Source organism: Alligator mississippiensis, chromosome 3, assembly GCF_030867095.1.
Source record: "Alligator mississippiensis isolate rAllMis1 chromosome 3, rAllMis1, whole genome shotgun sequence".
In the NCBI taxonomy this organism is placed as follows: Eukaryota; Metazoa; Chordata; order Crocodylia; family Alligatoridae; genus Alligator; species Alligator mississippiensis.
This window is the reverse complement of record NC_081826.1, coordinates 97625094-97649157: the sequence shown is the minus strand read 5'-3', so window position 1 is coordinate 97649157 and position 24064 is coordinate 97625094. Positions and strand designations below refer to the sequence as shown.

Genomic DNA, 24064 nt, shown 5'->3' with positions numbered 1-24064 from the left:
AATTCTGATTTGGGCACAGTTATGTTAGTGCAGCCTAGTGCTTTTATGAAGTCCAAAAACAAGCTGAGGCTTGAAGGCAGGCTTCAAATGTCAGTGGTTTACTTGTGGAATATCTATCTACATCATAAAGATTAGGAAACTGTATGGTCTGAGGCAGGAGTGAACAACTTGTGGCACACATGCCACAAGTGATACAGACCACCTCTGTATGTGGCATGCAGCAGGTCAGAGATGGGACAGGCAGCACAGTGGCAGATGGGGAAGGAAACAGAAAGCAGAGCAACAGATCAGGCAGGGAGTAGAGGGCAAGAAGCAGAAGGGAACACAAGGCAGGATTGGAGTATACTTGGGGAGTATAAAGGCCTAGTATGGGGCACACCTGCCAGAAAGGTTGGTGTGGCAGAGCACCTTTGAGTGCCTGCTTGCAGCAGGATACCTGTGGTGCCTGACACTCAAAGGGCCTGAGTAGCAAATGGATGCTGTACCAAGGAAAAACATTTGCAAACTTGAAGGAAGCTAGCACAAATCTTAAGGCAAAACAAATACAAGGTAGCACTCCATGACTGAAGTGCTTCTACTCTGCTACAAATCTATTTTTTTTTCCTTTTGATGATTGGGATGGAATCCTATGCATCAAGCAGATAATCAGTGGATGATTAGAAGACTAAAGATGTTTAGGGAAAAAAACTAGAAGGAAAAAAATCTGAGCACCCAAACATTCAAGTAAATTAATGTGTTTCCTTAAGAATAGAAATAGTTCATTACAAGTGAACTGAAAGGCTTCGTGCCTGTCAGGAACAGAATTTGTTATCAGATCTAAGTTTTTCCTACAGCAGATGCTGCTGCTCAGAGTACGTAGTGGTAGGGCCAAAGTAAGTACATAAATAGACAGATAACATCCCTATCTTCCCTGAACTTATTGATTCAGAGGCTTGTATTAGGTGTTAAAATCTCATCCACTGAAAAATAAAACCTTATGGGCCTTGACTTTTGGACATAATAGATGTATTGAGTGCTGTAGTTTTGTTTGAATGGGTATCCATGGGCAATATTCTAGTTCAACTTCTACCAAATTAGCTTCAACTTCACCTTCTGTTAAACTAATTTCTGTTTCTTCTCAAGTGTTTTTCTTTATTACATACCAGGCTTTGAAGGCATGTTTGTTCCTCCTGGCGTCCAGGCTGCAAACCTGCCTGCCTGCAAACCTCCAGTTCTATCCTGCTGCTTTCATCTGTGAAATACTAGGCAGGTTGTCTAAAATGATCTTTGGGCACACATACATAAACATAAATTAGGATTAGAATCTGCTGCAGATATAAAATCTGTGGTACTATTTGACTGTCTGACTATGGTTTGCTAGTATCTTCATAATGAAAAAATAACTAGGTTATTACTACATGTTTCCTCTGAGAATTTTGTTTTACTGCTGAGTATGCCTAAAGATATTCAGGAAGTTGTACAATAATAGAGATACAATTTAACGTGGAATAAAATTTACTAAGCCTGCCAGGTTCACACATCAGCACAAGTTCACTTAGATCTTCTCAGTACAGCATCTTTTAGAAGTCTGTCATGGATCATACCTAAATATATATCATCCCATCAGAAGACTGTCATAACTATTATATAAAAGGAGAAGGAAAGATAAAAACCTCAAATCTGAACTGAAAAGCAGCCAGGGGAAGAAAAATTATTTTTCTTCCTGTCAGTTGAAACAGATACTTGGCAGAATTGTTAACAAAGCAGGTGTAAGAGTTGTCAGCATTAATGGGTACCTATCAAAGTACATATTAATAATTATAACAGAATGTTACCTAAATCTTACAATTATGTGAAAAGGCATTATAAAGTAAATTTCTTTCATTTATAATATAAAGTGATTACTTTTTTTTTTTTTTGGGGGGGGGGGGGTCATAATATAACACCCTAGCAAAATAAAAGTATTATTGGCCTGAGTGCCTCCAGAAGGAATTTTGAAAACGGAACAAAAGATTTAATTTACAGTTTATTTAGAAATGCTTTTGGTGCTCCAGATTGTAAGGCAAGGTGGGGTAATAATTACTAATAACTGCAGTTTTCTGGTTTTCATTGATCTTTAATAGTAGAAGAATTCCAGCTATTTTAAAGGTAAAGGTCAAAACTACTAAAGTTGAGTTCTATAGAATTGCGGCTACTTCTCCACTTTTATTATAAGTAAGTGCTATAGCTAAGTAATATTTCTAAGTGCTATAGCTAAGTAATATTTCAGTAAACTGAACTTTCTTGTATGCAATTAACCTGTTTAGCCACAAATCAGATTTATCAAACTTGATGGTGATGGACTGAATGCAAGTGCAGGCAGCCATTTTTAATTACTTTTTAATTTCACTTTGTTTTTACTGTGTGACTCTTTAAATTTCTGGTGGATCTTATGACCTCAGTAGATTACTAGTAGATTACTAATTTTACCTGTTTAACAGCAACAGTTTATACAGAGTTTGTACAAAATTATTCTTTAGACTTCATTTTAGAAACTTTTTTCCCCCCAAAATAAGCATTTGGGATAAATTCAAAAGTTCTTTGGGGCACTCTGAATAAACATTAGTATAAGGCAATCCAACTGGTAGCCTGGGGACTGCATGCAGCCCCTGAGGAGTTACCATGTTAACATACAGCCCCCCAGGCTCCCAGTCTGCTCTGGCAGCTGCTGCCTCCTAAATCTCCAAGCTCTTCCTCCATTCCTCAGCTTTTTACTGATACTGCTGCTAACTATGACAGTCACCTTGACACAGGTTTCCTTTGTGACCTTGAGGAATTATTTGAATGTATCTTCGGCTTCAGTTTTTCCAGATGTGAAATAGTTGGGCTTTTAACCCTTATTGATGGGACAGTGGTAGCTTGTTATTCAATTCAGTGTGTAGGACACTTGGAGGTCCTTTGATGAAAAGTGCTATTGAAATGCAAAGTTTTCTATTTTATATTGGTATATTAAGATATGACCACTTGGGACTGGATTAAGACCCCCCCAGCTCACCATGCAGCTGTCTGATGTTAATTTTGTATTGCTCCTGCCTTTGATAGCTCTTGAAAAGTAGCCTGGAGATGGGAGATTTCTTATCTTATTTTCAACTGTGAAAACCATGACGCTTTCTGAAAACTGTCAATTTTTTTTTAAAGTGGAAAATATACTTAATTGCTTTAAAATAATACTCTCCATATCATAAAGTGTCATATTCCCTTTTAATTGAATTGTTTATTTTAATGTCTTGATTATTTACATTTATTATCAAAGTATATCATTTATCTGCAAGCTCAGTTTAAATCTTCAAAGTATTTTTTAAAGTATGGGTAGATCAGTGTAGTCAGGTGACTTTAAACATTGAGAAATTTAGAGTGGAGCAGTTTTAAAGTAATACCATCACTTTTTGCTGAGATTTGCACACATGGGGCACATCTTCAGGGTTGATTGGCAGCTGGTAGATCTAAAACAGGCAGGCAAAATATGGCCTAGGGACTAGATCCAGCCATTCTATTTGGCCTGTGGGGCCCTCCGAAAAACAATTATTACCGGCGTGGCTGCCCCTCTGGCAGCCACTGGGAGGCTCAGGCTTTCAGAGGTTGTGTGTCATCAGACTAGGCAGGCTCCTCCATGTCCTTGGGGCTCCTGGCACTCCAGCTGGGAGCCCCATGTGGAGGCACTGAGCGTGATGCCAGGTGACTGGATAGCTGGTGAGTGGAGCTGCTGCCTGCATTGCTAGGAACCAAATGTGGTGACAGGGAATCTGCCTGGCCTGATGGTGTGCACACATGTATGTGTGTGTAGGTGGCTGTCGGGAGTGTGGGTTAGGTGTTCATGGGTGTGGGGTTTGTGGGGGCTGGGTGTGTGGTTTGTGTAGAGGGGGTATGGGCCCCTTGCCACCTTATGGTGCATAGCCCCTGCTGCCAAAGGCAGCAACAGCAGGCACTGGGTCCTCAGAGCTCTCCTAGCCTATGACAGGCAGAGCCTTCCAGTGATGCATGGCTCTGGCTGAGTTCTGGGGGGCTGCAGGTGGTGGCATGGAGCTGTCCTGGCCTGGCTCAGCAGCGTGTGCTCCTGGCTGCAAAGCCAGGAGCCCCACATGGCGGCAGAGAGCCTGCCCTAACCAATTACATGTGGGCCAGGAGTCATGGGCCATTGGGCCAGGCAGGCTCCGTGTCACCATGTGCAGTTTCCCACTAGAGTGATGGAAGCGCTATGTGAAAGCACAGAGCTGGCCTGGCCCACCCCACAGGTGCATGGCTCCTGCCTTCAGTGCCATGATCCCCACACGATGGCACAGAGCCAGTCCAGTTTGTTTTAGAGGCAGGCAGCAGTGAGCCAGGCTAGTTCCGTGCCATGTGCAGCCCCTAGGACTCAGCTGGAGCCAAGTGCCGCCCAGGGGGCTCTGCCTATTGTGGGCCATGAGAGCCCTGAGGGCCCATCACCTGCTGCTGCCGCCACTGGAAGTAGAGGCTGTGCGCCATGGGGGGGAAGGGGTATGTGGTAGGGGGGCCCCACACTTCCCCCACAAACCTGACACCCCCTACACACACTCCCACCCCCCCACATCTCCTACACACACCTACATACCCCATAAAACCCACAAACACCTCACACCCACCCACATATACACCCATACCACCCACAGACCACACCCCCACAAACCACATACCAACCCACACACACATCCACAGCCCCCCACACCACTTTACAACCCCCCCAAAACCCATCCACACCCCACACAAATCCCATACCTCCCTCACACACACAAAATCCGAGAATAAGACTTTATTTTGCGCTATTATGCAAACACCTGTAAATCAGGACAAAACTATTTTTTAAAATAAAATTAAAATATATTATAGTAGATATTTGATTCATAGTATATGATTTTTTTCTGGTTCCAAGATGGCAACCCCTCCTCCCAAAATGAGTGCTTTTGGGGGCAAGAGGAGGGACTTCCGGTGGCAAAGGTTAGGGGTGGGACTTCTCATCCCCAGATGGTGTTCCAGGCAGGGCACTTGTCAAGGGGTGGGGCTACCCTTGTGGCCCTTGACAGCTCACCAAAAGTCATTAAGGTGCCCTCCAGGCAAAATAATTGCCCACCCTGATCTAAAAGAATGAGAAGGGACACTTGATCTTTTTCTGTTTCCAGAAACAGATCTTTAGTCAATGGGACTAGCACAGTCTGAGTGCCCATACCCAAATCAGAAACAACTTGGAAAAGGGCTCATGAAAATCTCAGGACCCTACGTAATGCCCGAATTGCCTCATCACAACCTTCTTGATAACCTTCCTGAAAAACAGAATATTAGAGCAATGATTATCAACCAGAGCGCTGTAACACCCTGGGGTTCCATGAGATTCCTTTAAGAATGTCACTGGGTGCCACGCAAGTATCACTCTTAGGTGTGCAAACACCCACACAGTTTACAAGATAAACCCAGAGATTTCAAACAGGAATCCATAGTGTCAAAAATATTCTGACCTGTTGTGGTCTTCCTGAGTTCCTTGCACCAGAAAAACAGGTTATTTTTCTGTAGTCAAGAAATGAGTGAAAGCTAGGAGCTGGCATTTTCTGAGGGTGCTTTGAATTTAACAAGGTTAAGAACCACTGTATTGGAGACAGCATAATAATTTGCAAAATTATCAGCATCGCAAGTTGTTCTCTTGGATTCAAACAGTTAGCTAAGAGCTGTTTGCATTTTGTCCTCCAAAACACTGCAGAAGTTTGTCAATGCCCTAATGAACCCTCTGTTCTCCTGCAAGCCCTGATTTCACTACTAAATCCTAAGTATTAGTAATTAACATTACTGTGATTGCATTCATTCTACATCTGCTTATAAAATGAAAATGCTCTTATATGCAGCATTTCTTTTCTATATCCTGCACACAAATTATCACTTTTTTCAGAACTGATGACATTTTTAGAATATGTTTGTGTCAAAACTAAAGGCTCCCTCTGGATGTTAAGTATGTTTATCTGATCTCATCTGAGAGCACAAATTTGAATGCAGAGCATAAAAATACATGTGTCATTTTCCTTCTTTCAGGTCAGTGGTGATATTCCACCTCGATTAAAAAAGAGCGCTCATGAAATAATCCTGGATTTTATCCGATCACGACCTCCATTAAACCCTGTATGTAATCCAATATGTTTCTTCCTAATGAAAGCATGGCTTTTAAAATGTGCTTGTGGTCAGGGAATAGTTGTGATTTTTTTTTTTTTTAAATGATCCTGTAGCAAAAATATTTGAGTGTGCTGCACCAAAAATGTTGTCTTCTATGTATAAAACAAGGTCTGTGTAAGATGATCATTGTAAAACCATGGCACCTTTACATTAATGTTTGTGCCATAACTTCATGGAACTATGTTGTCTCAGAGCAGTGATTCTCAACCAGAGTGCACCCAGGGGTGCTGTGAGATGCTTTTGAGGGTGCTGCACAATATTACCACTGTTTGGTGTACAAATATGATGTACACAAGACCAGAAATTTCAAATAGAAATCCATAGCATTCAAAATCAAAAACATTCTGGCTGTTGCATTCTTTGCAATAGAAAAAATGTTCGAAGAAAGCCTAAGAGCTGGCATTTTCTGAGGGGTGCCTTTAATTTAAAAAGTTGAGAACCACTGTCTTAGAGGCTTTCAAAATTATCCTTCCAATATTCTGGTTGTCTTTTAATTGAATGCACATAAAATCACTTCAAGATAATCTGCTGCTTAAAAGAACACTTATGGAATCACTTCTAGGGAGTAATGTTTTGCTTTAATAGTCACTGTTTTAATTCCAAAGGCATCTGCAAGAAAACTGAAACCAACCCCACCTCGACCACGCAGCCTCCATGAAAGGATATTGGAGGAAATCAAGGCAGAAAGAAAGCTGCGTCCTGTCTCACCAGATGAGGTCAGGCATAGCAGGCTAGGTGAGTGTATTGCTCATATTAGCACCTGTCTTGGGCATCAGTGCTCATATAAAAGTGGCCCATGTAGGCAACAGTATTATTAATCTCTGCAGATTGCTAAAGTAGAGGCAGTGGATCTTCCAAGCTTTCCTAGGACCGTGTGGCTTTTCCAATATGTTCAAATGATTATTTCCTTGCTTTAAGAAGATGACACTATAATTCAGCCTGATCTCTGTAGGTTTCTGATGTCATAAATAGACTAATTTAATTGCCATTACATTTATTGTTTGGTAGAGGAAATTACGTTAAATTGGCTCAGACGTGAACAGAAGCTTGTTTTCCTAATATGCAGTAAAATGTACTTCTTAGATCTGATCTTAACTCATTTTATTCTCTTTATTTTTTGCTGTCAAGTTCATTACTCTCTTTATTCTTTAGTGATTATTTGTTTTTATTTATGTTTTGCTGAACTTTAAAGATAAGAATATTGCATCAGTTGGGATGTACAATTGTGCCTCATTCTATAAGTTATGGAGTGGGAGCCTCTATAATCATGTGTATGACTTCTGAATCAGTGACTGATTAAGATTTACATAACAAAGTGTTTAGCTTCTACAGTACATAAATAATGATTAGTTGCCTATTATGAGGGACCTACTTAATTCACACTTTTGTTGAAACTACAGGAAATCTGAGATTGTCCATGAAACCCACCAAATCACCAAAAAAACTTAATAAAAATAAAATACTGGCTCCCCAGCAGAAGACAGCAGTTCTTGCTGACTCAGCACAGAAGGGGTGGGGGGAGGCAACTGACTCTATCTGGCCTGTATGACCCAGCACCTGGAGGGGTGGTGCTAGACAGAGCATGCAGGCAGGGTCTCCATGGAGACGGCTTGGGACCCCCACATGCAAGATGTGCTCGGCCAGGCAGATGGGATGGGGCCATGGGTGGACAGGGAGCGGTGTCTGGGAGTGGAACGGGCAAGCCAAAGCCAGGATTGTGGGAGGGTGATAGCATGGGGCCGGGGCTGGGGCCAAAGCCTGGGGCAGAGTCATGATCCACTCCTTGCACGTCCCTGCCCATGGAACCGGCACCCGTCACAGGGACGTGCAGGGAACAAATCCTATCCTAGCCCCGTTCTATCTGCCCTGTCAAGTGAGCCCTGCCCACAGGGGCTCCAAGCTAGTCTCCATAGAGAACTCCCCACCTGCTCCACCTGGCGCCCATGGTGGTGGGTATGGGGTGGACTGGCAGTGGCAGTCGGCCAGAGTGAGCCACCATGGTGGGGGCTGCCAGGATGTCAAGTCTGGCTGTCACACCACCCCTGTCCTGCTGCGTGGCTGGGACAGTGGAATAGGCCACACACACACTACAGCCCAGGCTGCCCCCTGTGCCTAGCCCCAGGCAGGGCCAAGGGACCTACCAGAGGCCGGACAGAATCCCTTGGTGGGCCATATGTAGCTCATGGGCCATAATTTGTCTTCCCCGGTATTATGAAGTAATAGAAACATTGCATTTTTCAGCAATCACCACTCAAGACTATTTAAACTAATGTAAAGCCTGACAGCTAAAGAGGTTGTAAATGCCCTATGCTGTCTCTTTCATTTTCTTTTCTTAAAATATTTACCTGTCACAGGAAAGTTTTGTGAGCTATATTTGTGCAGAGGAAGGCTGCTGAAGAGGCAAAGAAACAAACTACAATTGCAATTCTGTTTTAACAGAATAAGTGTGCATAGTTGTTTAGAAGTGAATGCAATTAGGGTGTAATTAGTAGTGATTACTATAATATTTACTCAAATATAAGACAAGGCTTTTCCCCCCAATCAGCATGGAAGAAACAAGTCTCTCATATTCACATATAAGGAAATCTCATTAAATACATTGTCTATCATTAAACTGGTGCCAAAAGCAGTATGTGCTCAGTAATGGAAACCAACTATGATAAAATGTAGCCAACACTGAACATGACTCTAAAACACATGGTCCATATTAGGCAAACATCCTAACAGAAACCTACAACAAGAATAGGTTAATGCAGCCCATCTGAATGAGACATACGATAGTGTCCATCATGCTCAGTCTCCCTTAGCACCGGCTCTTTTTCAGGTCATAGTGAGTCACTACATTGAATATATTGCAACTTCCTCGTCACGCCCACAACTGAGCTGAACCTTTCTTTCCCATTTCCAATGATTCCTATTTCTTCTCCATCTTTAAATATGTGGTAAACATCACCAAACAGGGCCTCAAACACTTCACCGGGAATCCCACTTGTCACCTCATCTCTCAGCCTGTCACATATGATTAGCATGGTCCTGAACCCCATGAGGTGAAGCCAGACCAGATTGCCCTGTGTTTTATCTGCCTGTAAATTTTTGGAGCATCCCAGGACTTGTGACAAAAACACATGGTTCCAGTCATGAATGGGGAGGAGGGTAATTAGCTCATGGATCCTTTGTGGGGGGTATACTGATCACTGCTTAGGTGTGGGTTCACCATGCTTTGAAACACTGTTGACTCTGCTGGGGCACAGTCCAGTGAACTACATGGTAAATTATGAGCCTTTTGGCTTTGGACTAATCTCATGCATAAATGCGGCTTTCATAGTTGCAGAGGAAAACCACTTTCTTGGCAAGAGGTAGTACCTTGACCTAGGTAAGGCATTGTCTCCCACTTTCTGTTCCAGTGGGAAGATCTTGGCTATATGCCTACTGTATGGAAATGAGAGACTTCTCCCCAGCTTGCCCCTGTGGCCATACAGCTGAGGGCAAGCGAAACTTTGGGGCATCTGAACCCCAAGGCTCTGGGCCTGGGCCCGCACATAGGATGCCTGCCAAAGGATTTGGAAGCATCTGAAGCCCAGGCCGGGGTAGAGGATGTTTTCTGGTAGTAGGGCCGCACATGTGTCATGACCCAAAGGTCTGATTTTTTGTGTGTGCTTCGGCACTAAGAATTATCCCCGTGGGTTTACAGCTTCATTGCACGGAGGAGTTCTGCTGCACAGAGAACCCGCATGCAAAGGAGTGTTCCCGCCACTTTGCAGTGGTCTTTGCAGGGTGCATTTTCTTTGCAACACAGAAATGCACGGTGCAGAGGAGTTCCCGCTCTTCGCATGCAAATTCGTGTCCCGCAATTGGCTAGTGCTAAATTATTCCCACGTGGCGGCTGGCGATTGGCCTGCTGGCCGTATAAGAGGCTGGAGCAGTTTCCGCCCAAACCGAAGAGGACTCCGCATCCATCTCGTGGGGACTCTGGGTGTGCGCGGCAGGGTAATAGAAACCCTGTGTGTTGCTCAGAGGAGTTTGGCGGCCTGATCCACCGCCCACCTCTTCCCGTCTTCGAACGGAACCTTCTATAAGACGTATCGACGAGTTTTATGCACGCTTGTCCTGGACATCCGGAGTTCTGTCTGCGTGGAGCCTAGCAAACTCCACGTGATTGTTCGTGTTTTCTGTCTGCATGGAGCCTAGCAAACTCCACATGATTGTTCGTGTTTTCTGTTGTAACCGCAACTCAAGCAAGTTCTCAGCCTGCACCGCGACCATCTCGGTGTAAGTAAACAATCTTAAAATCAACCGTTACGCGTCTGTGCCTAATTCTAGCTCGGCGCCCGCCCTCTCCAACCTGGCCTGCCTGGGCTGCCGGCCACAGCCCGCGTGCAGAGTGACGAAAAGGGCCCGGGGCCCGACCTGGCCCGCACAACATGGTTTTTGAATGACTCACGGATTTGGAATTGATTTCTCTGATTTGGTTTGGAACATGAAAATTTTACTTTAAAAAAAATTGCACTATATATATGTAGGTACAAAAGTAAGTGCTGCTTCAAAGTGTTTTTATGGAGTAGCTGTGCAGTTTCGAAAAAGGTCAAAAGGTAAAGCTTGCAGCAGTTTCAAAAAAGATAAAATCCATTCATTATGGATGAATCAAATGTATGAGAATCTGTAGTAATTTCTCTATATGCAAATTCATAGAGTTATGTTTATGTCAACATCAGTATTTTCAAATGTGTCCCTCATTTCCACATCCTCAGGGAGAGCAGGGATGGGGAAGTTGCTGCAGGGGGGAAGAAATTGCAGGGAGAAGGTAGGGAAGGAGTTGCAGGGGGAAGAAGATGGGGGTGCGGGTAGAGGACAAGGTAGAGGACCTGATTCTTTTCCCCCTCCCCCCCTTTATTTTCCCTGCTGTAACAGTGGGAGTGAGAGAAATTCAAGGCAAACCTCCAATAATTATACAGTATGCCTGGAAAATTATAACAACTTTATAAGTTTTCCATATATAGAATGTCATTATTGGGGGGTCATGTTATATTCAGGATTGTCTTATAATCAAGTAAATACGATATATTGGTAAAGTTTGGGTACTATTTGAACAACAGGATGTTCTTAACAGTGATTTTTGTGGACCATCTGGATCCTATTTGGGATTTGATTTATGGTTGACAAACCTTCTCGTGTTTATTTTTTCAGACTTATTTTTTTCTGTTTGAAAGCCTGGAAGCTCAGCAGAATCTTAGGAGGCTTCATTTTCACTGCTTCAATATGTAAACATTTAACTTTGAATGTATAAGGTGTTCTTTGTCTCGGAACTATACTGTGTCCTTACGGAGGGAGCAAGTTCACATCTTTAAAACAAATCAGAATTTTAAAGATAGCTTTTTAATTTCCAAAAGCAATTCCAAATTTCAGACCATTAGTACTTAGATTTGGGGGGGGGGGGGGGGGGGGGGGGGGACTTGGATTGAATATAAACGTGCTCCAGTAACTACTTTTCAAATCCCCACTATCTTAAAAGTAGTTTTTAATTTTTGGAACCATGGCTATCTTCTTCCAGCTCAAAAATGGCTTTTTAGAACTTTTTGAGATATGAATGGGTGATGTCTTAGTTTATTTAAAAAACTAGAAAAGTTTTGCTGAGACAGCTATGCAAATGCTTATTTGTCACTAGCATAAAGAAATGGAAAAATACCTTTTGACTCATTTAGAGGGAGTTGCTTCTTATTTTGAAGTATGCCATTTTTTCCTTTTTTTACAATGAAACTGACCAACTGTTTGAACTCTGCATTTTCTTAAGAGCAAAATTCACTTATATACAATAGAATTGGGATGAGAAAATGGCTACTACATTTAGAAAGCTAGAAATAGATCAGGTCTACAGATAAGTGTTGCATGTAATTTAGTATAATGAAATAATAAGGTAATAAGGTTTAGGATTTATAATCTAAATGGAAGAACAGAGAAGGGAGAGATGAGTATGGCTAATCCAGTTAAACCATCAAGGTGGATGTCTTTGATAATACCATAACAGTGAAAATCGAAAAGGCCTTGAGATGAATCCAATTAAAGTACAAGGTATATTGTACAAGTGCAGTTGTTACTGTTTTCACCATTGGTTGAAATATGTCAATTAATTTCTACAACCAGACTATAAGTATTTATAGGGAAAAGTGCAACAAAAGAATGACAGATATGACTGAGTGGCTTAAGCTAACAAGTCTAAATAAAATGTCAGGAAAAGAGAGGCTTAAAAAGTATTTATTTTTAATTAAAAGAGTGGGTTTATTTTTTACATGAACAAATGGAGCTGAAGTAGCCTTGGAAGGAGCCAGCTCTTCCCTTCTATGTTTTGTTTTACAGAGATTTGCTTTATTTTAAATTCAGGATTGGGAACTCCCAGCAAAAAATTAACTAAAATACATGTCTCTCAATTAAGAGTGAACATAATTTGAATATACAGTATTAAGGGATTCTTTCTGCAACTGCTGTAACATTTGGTTTGTTTAGTCTTGAACTTGAAGCTCTTCTGCTCCCACGTTTCTTGGCTCTGGCTCAAGCACCTACTGTATATTACTGTCACTAACTCCCATTAATGAGCCCTTTAAACATATATTAGCTTAAAGGGTATATGCCTGCCAGATCCATTTATGACACCCTGCATTTTTAACAAGTTGACAAGTAGGTGCAGATTATGTTGCTTAGCTGCTATGTTTATTTTTTCTCCTTTTGATTATTCTTAATGTTGGGACTGACTGACTTGATAACTCTTACAGTTAAAGCATTAGCATTTGTGTTGCAAATCAGAATGAATTTGGTCTCATCCTAGTTTCTAATAAATGTTGGATAATGTACCAGTTTAGTACAATTGGTAATTCATGTTTGAGATTGGAGCTAGATATATATTTTTGTCAAAAATAAATGCACTAACCAAGCTGTGTTTAAGTGTGGCGGACCACATGCTTGTAACAAGACAGATGTCTCATTTCATTAGTTATATGAACTTTCCAGGCCCAATGAACCTTTGACTTCTTAATTTACACTGAAAACATAACTGTCAAGGAGAGGATAGTATATATTTAAGTGTAAGGCAAACTAAAAGACCAAGATTTAGTAATTTTCCGTTTGTTAGGTTTTCATCTTTTTTTTAAGGAGCTAGTGACTAAACTTGGTTTGAATGCCTCTCTTTATTAGTTTAATTATAATCATGGGAGATTAAGCTTCCAAAAAACTACAGATCTTTCTTTTGGGTCACTGAAACTTGTGTGAATATGGCTTTGTACCTTTTACTTTTTTTTCCTGTCAGTTATGATTTGTCATTTGTAAATGTTATTTTAGATAAAAACCTTAACTTCTGGTTTTCAAGATATTTATTTCTTAAGTTAGATTTTTGTTTTATTGTATTACAGAAATGGTGTTCTACAGCTATGTATTTGTACATCCCACTGATGCTGTTCACACTTGCACCTTTTCTACAGTAAAGAAAAAAGCGTCTCTGACACATTTTGGATTTATGCTAACCTGTGCACTGGAATCCAAAATGATTTAAATGAAGCTAATCTTTTCTTTTTGTTACTTCTCTGTTTTCCTAATAGCTGAATTATGTTCTTTTTGTTGTTTTTTTTTTCTTTTTTTTTCCAGCAATGCGGCCACTTAGCATGTCTTACAGTTTTGACTTGTCAGGTAAAAGGTGCTAACACACCTGACGTGGTTATTGTGCAATTTGTCCCATCCATTTGTTTGTTTAACTCTCATCTAAGAAAAACTTGAAGTGATTCTTCCAAGCAATGGTCAGTGAAAGTAGATTAAACTAGATAAACTCCTAAAATCTACAGTTCTGCTATGTAAAAGGATATGAATGTATGGAGAGCTGTTTGTCATCCAGCACTTAGTTTAGTGAAAAGTAAGATGATCCACAGCTAACTTGCAAATCTGGGAAAAGAACCTTGAGCACAATGTTATCTTTAATCCTGATTTGTTCATTATTTATTATTTCCAGGTCTTATCTTTCCCCCTCCCTCAAAATTGGACTTTTAGTATTGAGGCTACCAGCAAATATACATACTGTAGAATGTTTAAGCTGAATCTCTAGAACAGTGATTCCCAGCAAGGGTATGGAGGAGATAAGTGAAGTGTGAGGAGATAAGCTGATAAGTGCAGGTTCAGGCTTGTCCCTGTCTGGACAATCCCCCAGACCCAGGACCAGGCCCCTAGCCAAGAAAATAAGCCCCATAATATCTATATTTAGTTTTCAAAATTGGGTGGCACTCAGTTCACAAAAATTATGGAGGGGTGCCTTGGTTCCAAAAAAAAAATATTGAGAACCACTGCTCTAGAGAGTCACTGTGCGATTTGATCATCTTTCACAATGTTTTTGAGGGTATCCAAAAGCAACTATTAACATGTCTAAAAATATGTCTTTGATTAACATTGTATATATACATAAGTTACATACAAATCCATGCACATAAGCACACAATAAATCTGTGTGTATTGATATCATATGTGCAGATGTAATCACATTTATCAGTAGTCCTCTGATGAGGAACACATTACTTTTAGCTGTATTGGAAGTTTTGCAAGCTTCCTTTCACATGTTCAAAGAAGCTTCAAAGCATTAAAATCCAAATGACAACTTTAAAACTTCTAATGCTACCATGGGAACTCACCCCTGAGCCACCACTTTTACATTTTAAATTTATTTTTAATGTATCGATGTGCTTCTAATTCTTTGTGGACTCCCTTCCCCTGAAGACCAAGGCTCAGTGGTCGGATGTGAAGCATTTAAAGCTCCTAATGAGGATGCAGGACTTCTTCTCAGAGAAGAGTCAACAAGCTACCTTCCATCTGTGGTAGTCCAACTCTGCTGTAGCACCTAGCTGACATACGGAATGGGAATCCATCAGATGGTTAGATTTCTCTAGTGTATTTAATTTTTTTTTAATGTATAAGCAGTAATAGACTATAGGTACCTGAAGTTCTGTTGAGCACTCTCACAGCACAGGCATATGATGAAGTATGAAATGTGAAAACATTCATTTACAGAAGGAGGCCAGGTAGTTTTCTTTTAACTGTTCTTTTAACTCACCTAATTTTATAAAATACATTGTTACAATTTGCTGGTGTTTTTTTACCTGTATGTTTATATAGGATGCCTGCCTAATTGTTCCTTATGGCTTCTCTGTAGGGAAGTTAATGCACAGTGATCTAGAGTTTGAAGTTAGTATACTAGCTACACTGCACACATTCCTCACACCTAGTGGTGCCCAACCTTTTAGCCTTATTGGCTGGATGGACAGTACCAAGTTTCTATGGGCCAAATCTGGCCAGTGGGAGCAGGTGCAGCTGGGGTCCAGTCCAGCCACATGGCATCATTCTATCCTGGTCATGGTCCGGCTGCCGGGGGCTTGGAAGTTTGATAGCAGGAGAGAGGTGGCCATGTTAATTATCATTACTCCTGTGCCACGAAATGTCCAAACCACAGGAAGCCCCACAGGCCAGTTGCCATGGCCCCGTGGGCTGTATTTGGGGTTGAGCAACCTGGTTGTGTCTATTCTGAATGTAGAATAGGTCAAGCACTAGATCCACACCCTAGCTAACTGTGACCTAACTTCCCTGTGCAGACAAGCTCTGAGATTCCTTCCATGATGGTATCAATGTGCCACTTTATCCTTATGCATTTCCAGCTTCCCATTTCCCTATTTTTCTGAAGATTTTTTTTTCAAGGAATGGCATAATGTGGCCCAATGCTTCTAATAGAACAGCAAAGGTTAGAGTGAGCAAAACATTACTACCTCAATACATATGTTAGGGGCTGTGTTTTGCCTTGAAATTTTTTGCTGGTAAGATTAGGATAAACCAGTTAAATTTTTATTTTTCAATACTTCTGTTATTTCAAGACAGAGCTGACTGACCTGCAAGTATAAGGGTATGGGTACATGAGTAAGTTACCCCAAAATAAGCAATGCTGTGAATTTAAGAGCATATCAGCTGTGCTGTGATAACTTCCTATATGCACACTCCTATTCCACAGGAAATTTGAGGTAGTTTATTTCTTAGTGAACGTGTGATGTCTAAAAAAGCAGAATGTGGTAAGAATACCTGTACTGATCAGTGAAGGGAGAATCTGTTCCATGTATGTGTGCCCAGGTATACTCTTGCTCTTCAGAACTACTGTTCATGGCTCTGAAACATTATTTCTAGTTCATGTTAAATCAAAAAATATTCTTCATCACCAACCTTTCATAAATTTGACAATTTATTACCATAATAATCTCGGTAAGCTGCTTCACAGCAACCCTGGTTATTATACTGTGCCTAGATTTGACCTTTCTGACTGACCAGTGAAGAATTCTTCCTGTTTTTTTTTTTTATCCATTTGCTAAATGTCCTTTTTTAAAAGTCATGTGAAGCATATACAGAGATGTTTTATCGCTTGTGATCCAAACTTGCCTTTGTAAGTAAATTCAGGTGTTATTAAGTCAACCTTCTAGGTAGAGGTGGGACAACGAATAAGCAGCACAAAATGAAGTAAATATTTGTGGATCACAGATAAGCAGTTTTGCTTAATTTTATTGAAACTTTTGCTTTGTTCTTTATTTTGAGGGACGAGTTACATTTCTTGCCATTTTGTAATTATTACATCCATATTTACCTGTTTTATTTTCAGTGCTGTCTGTCCAACTGAAATTGTCATAAAAGTGCAAACTTGCTGAAAAACAGAACCTTCAACTAAAGTAGAATGCTGAAGGACATGCCTGGTATTAAGATAGCTTAATCAGCTTAATCAGCTGATTCCCCTTTCATGAGGGAAAGTCCTCCTGGGGTAAGCCAGTGTAGTTGGCATACCATAATGCCTATCTCTTATGCCACCTTTCTCTTAGCTATTGGTGCAGGAAGCGTTCTTGGAGATGGTGGTACACAGGAGTTGCCAGTCCCTGTGGTTCTCAGTAGGCAGAATGAAGTCATAAATAGCCAGATGGAAATTAAAGCAGTCTTCTAGGGGTATATGGTATATGCCAGGTGTTAGGAGAGTCCTTAATCCGTAGTTGTTTAAGGGAAGTTGTATAGTAACTTAGTCATTTTGCTTTCTTGGACACATGTTGAACACAAATGTACAAAGTTAATGTTTCTGTTATTTTCCAAAATTGCTGTGGTCCACCTCAATGAGAGATGTTCTTTCTGGGCCCTTCCCAGAAAAATACTGAGTATCTTCTGCTTCCATTGGTCTTACAGGATCATAAGACTATTATAAAATGTCTTGGTAAAGGCACAGATATCTGTTAACTGCACTGCCACTGTAATGAGCGTGGCACAAATCTTTGAAAGAGTTTTCTCAGTATGCCAATTAGTTCTCCTATCTAAGTTAAATATGTAATCAAGTCTATTCAAATGAACAGCACATCTCTGTACTTGTTACTCGATATATATTATTTTCCAAGTATTCTAATATTGTAACTAATGGAGAAATCCAGGTAGCCTATTTTCTTTTCTACCTTCTCTTTAACATATTGTGAAAAACTTAAGGCAAAGCAGCCTATTTTACAACAGTAATCAAGTCTAGGTTTTCATGTGCTAAAAAGAGTTGGTTAGAACACAAATTGCATATGGTTATATAATCACTTAGGTTTGCATCTGTCATCTACATAATTTCCTATTTTATATGTAAATAAGAAAAATTAAAGTCACACTCGCTTTATTGCTATCACCCTCCAATAAGCTACAGGCACAAAAATGCCATATAAGAGTTAAAATGGTGATATTAAAATGATTTAAAATATGGCTTATGAAACAGAATAAGCAAACACAGCATTTTCTCTGGCTTTCATACTGTGTGTAGTATATATGATAGCTCACATAACTTTCTTTCTGAAAAACCAGAAGCATTCTTCCTATTGCACAGCTAATGCTTACTCTGAAAACTAACTCTGAGAATGGATACTGCTTGACCCTGTTTGTCTTGCAAAAAACAGTTTGTAATGGAATAAGGTGTTATCCCCAGCACCTCCTGCATCTGCAGCTTGTCAGGATAGCAGTTGAATCACCTCAGTTCAGACATAGCCTACAGCTAGTTGGGCCCTTTATTACGTATGATGAGTATTTTTTTTATGAACTTAATTCCTTTTTAGATTTTGTGAATTATGTGTGAACCAAAGAAATTTTTCTTCAGATACATTAATTATAAGTAGGTATCCAGGTATGGACAAATGTGCATTTGGAGCTGTTTCAAAAGGGAAAGGGAACTCTTGCCCAGAATCATGCAGCAACTATTACATGCTAATGCAGGGGTGGGCAATTATTTGGGCCCAGGAGCCACATACCAAGTTTTGATGAACTGTTGTGGGCTGTATCGGTCCCCACTCCCGCCCAAACAACTCACCAAAACTCCCTATGTGGGATGGGGCCACAGACAGGCAGGGAGTGGTGTTCAGGAACTGGATGGGCAATCTGCTCCTTGCATGCCCCTGCCCTGAGGGTGTAGTGTGGGGGTAGGGTGCTGCTTGGGCATTAGGTCCCGGGAGCTGGCTGAGGGTGAGCAAGGGAGTGGGGAAGGTGCAGAGGGGTGGCAGAACTTGTCCAGGTAGTGCAGTCTTGCACTCCACATGGGTCCAAGCCCCACTGGCTGTCACCTGGGGCATCCTGTGCCATGTTCCCATCCATGCCTGCTGGCTCTGCCCTGGCCACTATGCACAGCTTACTAGCTGGACTGGTCCTGGTGTGGCATTTCCCCTCATTTCCAGCAGCAGCTCCTCCTGCTCAGTGACCTAGACAGATTGGAGGATTGGGCTAAAAGGAATCTCATGAAGTTCAACAGGGACAAATACAAAGTTCTGCACTTAGGATGGAACAATCCTATGTACCAGTACAGGCTGGGGGCTGATTGGCTGGGCAGCAGCTCTGCAGAAAAGGACCTAGTGGTTACAGTGGACAATAAACTGAATATGAGCCAACCATGTGCCCTTGTTGGCAAGAAGGCTAATGACATACTGGGCTGTATTGGTAGGAGTGTGGCCAGCAGGTTAAGGGAAGTGATTATTCCCATCTATTCAGGATGTCATTGAGGCCACATCTGGAGTGTTATGTTCAGTTTTGGGCCCCCACTACAGAAAGGATGTGGACAAGTTGGAGAGAGTCCAGTGGAGGGGAGCAAAAATCGTTTAGGGGCTGGGGGACATGACTTATGAGGAGATGCTGTGGGAACTGGGCTTTACTCTAGAAGAGAGACTGAGAGGTGATTTAATAGCAGCCTTCAACTACCTAAGGGGGGATTCAAAAGAGGATGGAGCTAAACTGTTCTCAGTGGTGACAGATGCAAGGAGGAACAAGTTGAACAAGGAACAATGGTTTCAAGTTGCAGCAAGGGAAGTTTAGATTAGATATTAGGAAGAATTTTCTCACTAGGAGAGTAGTAAAACACTGTAACAGGTTACCCAGAGAAGTTGTGGTTTTTAAGATGTGGCTAGACAAACCTTGGCTGGGATGATGTAGTTGGTGATGGTCCTGCTTTGAGCAGGGGGTTGGACTAGATAGCATCCTGAGGTTCCCTCCAACCCTAATTTTCCATGATTCTGTGTGCGTGCTGGCTGGGGCTGTGACCAGTAAGCACGGGCAGCAGCTCAGCGCTCACTGCCCCAGGCCGGGCTCAGCCCCATGTGGAGTTCAGTGGGGGCAGCCACGGACTAGATCCAGTCATTTGGCGAATGCCCTCTGCGGGTTGGATCCAGTCAGCTGGCAGGCTACATTCAGCCCACAAGCCACATTTTACTGACCCCTGTTTTAATGGGTATGTGTGCCAAAGCTGGGAGAGGTATAGATGTAGCAAAAGTCCCAACTTTAGCACTGCTTCATCCACAGTTAAATCTGGAGCAGTTTTGCTACATTTTCATCACTCCTGGCCTGTGCAGGCATAATAACCATTTGAATGTAACAGCTGCTGTACACCCCCATTTACCATCTGTCCTTCTGAAATGTTCTGCTTTTGCAGCAGTGCCGAATGTACATTTGCCTGTATCTTCAGTCTACTGGTTATTTGTGAACTGTTCTTTTGACTGCTTTGACATTATTTTTGTCAATGTGCTTTTAATCACCCCATGGTAATGTTTGTGCTTCCTGATTAGATTACTGAAATCTTTTCAAGAAGAGACTAGCACAGGGTTTGGCAACCCCTGGCATGCATGCCAGTGCGGCACATAAAGGCATTTGGCTTGGCATATGCACCATAAGGCGGACAGCGGGGAAGGAGCTGGGCCTGCACTGCCACAAGAAGGATCAGGTCCCTTGCAGATCTCCCACTGTCCTCCTGGAGGCATGCTTGCACCTGCTGCCAGCAACAAGCTGGGCTGGGATGCCACAGACCCTGGTGAAGCTGCTGGCGTCTCCCTGCTGCCTGTTGTGAGCAGCCCAGGATCCATGGAGGTTGTAGGGCCCTGCCCTAGGCAGGCAGCCAGGAAGCTGCAAACAGCTGAACTGGGGGCTGCAGAGCCCCAGCCCAGCTTGTCACTGGTGACAGGTGCATGCATAGCTGAGGTAGACAGCAGGGGAGCTGCAAGCAGCCCGATCCTTGTTGTGGCAGCGCAGCCCAGGCCTTTCCCTGCCATCCGCCCCAAAGCATATGTGCACCCGCCACCAGCAACAAGCTAGGCCAGGGCTCTGCAGAGCCCTGGTGCAACTGTTTGCACCTCCCGGCTGCCTGCCACAGCTGGCCTGGTCTCTGGGCAGGCCCCTGCTGCCCACCAGAGAGCCCAGGCTGCTCACAGCAGGTGGCGGGGAGGCTGCAAGCAGCTGCACTGGGATCTGTGGAAACCTGGCGTGGCTTATTGCTGGCGGCAGGTGCACGCACATGTTGGGGCAGACGGTGGAGTAGGGGCCCAGGTTGTGCTGTCACAGGATTGAGCCCTTGTGGCTCCCCCACCATCCACCCTTGGCATGCCAGCATCTTCCAAGTAGGGGTTGCAGGTATTTTTGGCACTCTGTCCAAAATGTTGCCAACCCCTGGACTAGCAGATAGTGTCCAGTGGGCAACCAGTAACACGTTTTTGGTTTTGATTTGGTTTCTGGGCAAATTATTTGTGCTAAAATCTCTTAAACTTCATAGGATTAATTGTCCCCCCCATAAATTCCAGGCAGTTGTCCAAATATTAGTAAATGGCCAATAGTCTCTCCACACAAATCATAGTGAACTAAATTCAGTTTGTTTATTCACTAACTTTTTTTGCTAATTAAGCTAGTTTTGTTCGTTTCTATTTTTTTCTTTTGTTTCATCCTTCATATGTGCCAACATTTTTCCCATAGATAACATACCATACTAGGGAGTTTTTCAAAACAAATATATTATGACCCAGTACCAAAGTTTCACTTGTAGTTCAGAATAGTAAACCTATGAACACTCTTAAGCAAAATATTTAAATACTTCCCGCAGTGTTGGGTTGTCGGTCAAAATAAAATAAAATGCTTTAGGTTTCCTATGATATATGAGGCTCCATGAACTTATATGCAGTTGACAGGAAAACTTCCACATTTCCTTAACTACAGTTAAAGGGATGAATTTGGTTTGGGAAATTCTGAGCTTCCCCAGGACTGGTAGCAGAAATATATTTTCTGCTGATCTTACGAAGTAGAGGTGAGTGGACACCAGGAGAATATTGTGTAATTGATGTGCATCAGTCACCAGATACTTCTGAACATCAAAGAGAACCCAAAAATATCTCCCGCAGATCCAATATTCCCATAAGCAAAACTACAGAAGAATAAAAAGAAGGGTTGAAAGGTTATAAGGTCTTTGACAGGTGACTCATGGTAGGGAAATACCTGGAACCAGTGATAATACTGCAATATTCAAATTTATGAGCTTGGAGTATCATGATGCAAATAGTCACGTTTTCTCACATTTCCACTTGCGGGTATATTTATAGAAGGATCACACCATACCTTATTCTCTCTCCTCTTTTCATAGATCCTGCATTTAATAATCTGACCAGCTTTTAAAAATACATAATTAAGTCATTGTTGTTTAAAGTGGAATTCTGTTGCATTGAGAGTGTTTTAAAATGGGTATACTTTTGTAACACCATCCAATTTTATCTACCAGTGTAACTGCATCAATTCATTCTCCTAATAAAGACATATTTAACATCAGTGTTTAAAAAGGATGGTCCAGTGTATGTAGGGCTAACCTGGGATTTGGGAAACCTTGCCCCACAGAGTTCTGTGAGACATTGGGTTAAGTGACTAATCCAGTGGTTCTTGACCTTTTTAGGCACAAGGCACCCCTTGATGGACTCAGTGCACCCTCCAGAAAATGCTAGTTCTTATTTTTAACTTGTTTTTTTATTATAGAAAAATAATAGATCAATTCTTGTTGCAGAAAACTTAGACCACAAAAGGTCAGAATGGTTTTTAACATTATGGATTTCTATTCGAAATAGACATGCCTAACGCAGGAGGTATATGATCCCACTAGGGGAAATGCCTTGCTGGACTTGGTGTTAGCTACAGGGGATGACTTGGTGGGGAATAAAAAGTAGATGTCATCTACCTAGACTTTAAGAAGGCCTTTGATACTGTATCGCATTCTGTTCTCATAAATAAACTGACAGGCTGTGATGTAGATGATAACACAGTCAGGTGGGTGACAAATTGGCTTAGGGGTCGCACCCAGAGAGTGGGGGTGGATGGGTCAATATTGACCTGGAAAGATGTGGACATTGGAGTCCTGAACACTTGGTCCTTGGACCGGTGCTATTCAATGTCTTCATCAGTGACTTGGACAAGGGTGTGGAGAGCACCCTGTCCAAGCTCACAAATAATACCAAATTTTGGGGCAGTGTTAATACATCAGACGGTAGGGAACAGATCCAGGCTGATCTGGACAGGTTGGAAAAATGGGCAGAACAAAATAGGATGCAGTTCAACAAAGACAAGTGCAAAGTGCTGCACCTGGGCAAAAAGAGCCACCAACACACTTACAGACTGGGGGATGACCTTCCCAGCAGCACAGCCCTGGAAAGGGATCTTGGAGTCATAGTTGACTCCCAGATGAACATGAGTCAATGTGATGAAGTGATCAACAAAGCTAACTGCACTTTATCATGCATTAGCAGATGCATGACAAACAGGTCCAGGGGATGCTTCCACTCTATGCGGCACTGGATAGACCGCAGTTGGAGTACTGCATCCAGTTTTGGGTACCGCACTTCAAGAGGGATGCGGAGAATCTTGAGAGGGTTCAGAGGAGGGAAACTCGTATGGTCAGAGGCCTGCAGGCAAGGCCCTACAAGGAGAGACTCAGGGACCTAGATCTCTTCAGCCTTGGCAAGAGAAGGCTGAGAGGTGATCCTGTGGCTGCCTACACATTCATCAGGGGAAGGCAGCTGGGAATAGGAGATGCTCTATTTACTAGGGCATCCCCTGAAGTAACTAGGAACAATGGCCACAAAATGACAGAGAGCAGATTTAGGCTGGACATTAGAAAGAACTTCACAGTAAGAGTTGCCAGAATCTGGAATGTGCTTCCAAGGGAGGTGGTGCTCTTCCCTACCCTGGGGGTCTTCAAGAGGAGACTGGACAAGCACCTAGCTGGGGTTGTCTGACCCCATCGCACTTTCCTGCCCAGGGCAGGGGGTTGGACTCAACGACCTTCTGAGGTCCCTTCCGACCCTAACATCTATGAATTTATGAAGTATCTGTGTTTACCTTGTGAATTGTGTAGGCACTGGCACACCTAATAGTGCTATTAATGCTCAACAAGGATTTCATGGCTATGGGACACTGGTTGAGAATCACTCAACTGATGAGTCTTCTACTATACCACAGTTCCCCGTCTTTGAAATGGGAATACTCCATGACATGATCTGTGGTTAGAAGGAAGGGAGTCATATAACTACACATC

At 42.2% G+C, this 24064-nt stretch overlaps 1 protein-coding gene across 2 annotated transcripts in view; it reads left to right on the top strand.

Annotated features, from left to right (window-relative positions):
• The window catches only part of SPIRE1 (spire type actin nucleation factor 1), a 201546-nt gene that overhangs the window by 155364 nt on the left and 22118 nt on the right, over positions 1-24064 (top strand). For both annotated transcript variants that reach the window (XM_019490406.2, XM_014606609.3), the window contains exons 7-8: positions 6052-6138; positions 6795-6924. In XM_019490406.2, coding sequence (XP_019345951.1) covers positions 6052-6138; positions 6795-6924 — 217 coding nt within the window. The remainder of the gene's footprint in view (positions 1-6051; positions 6139-6794; positions 6925-24064) is intronic.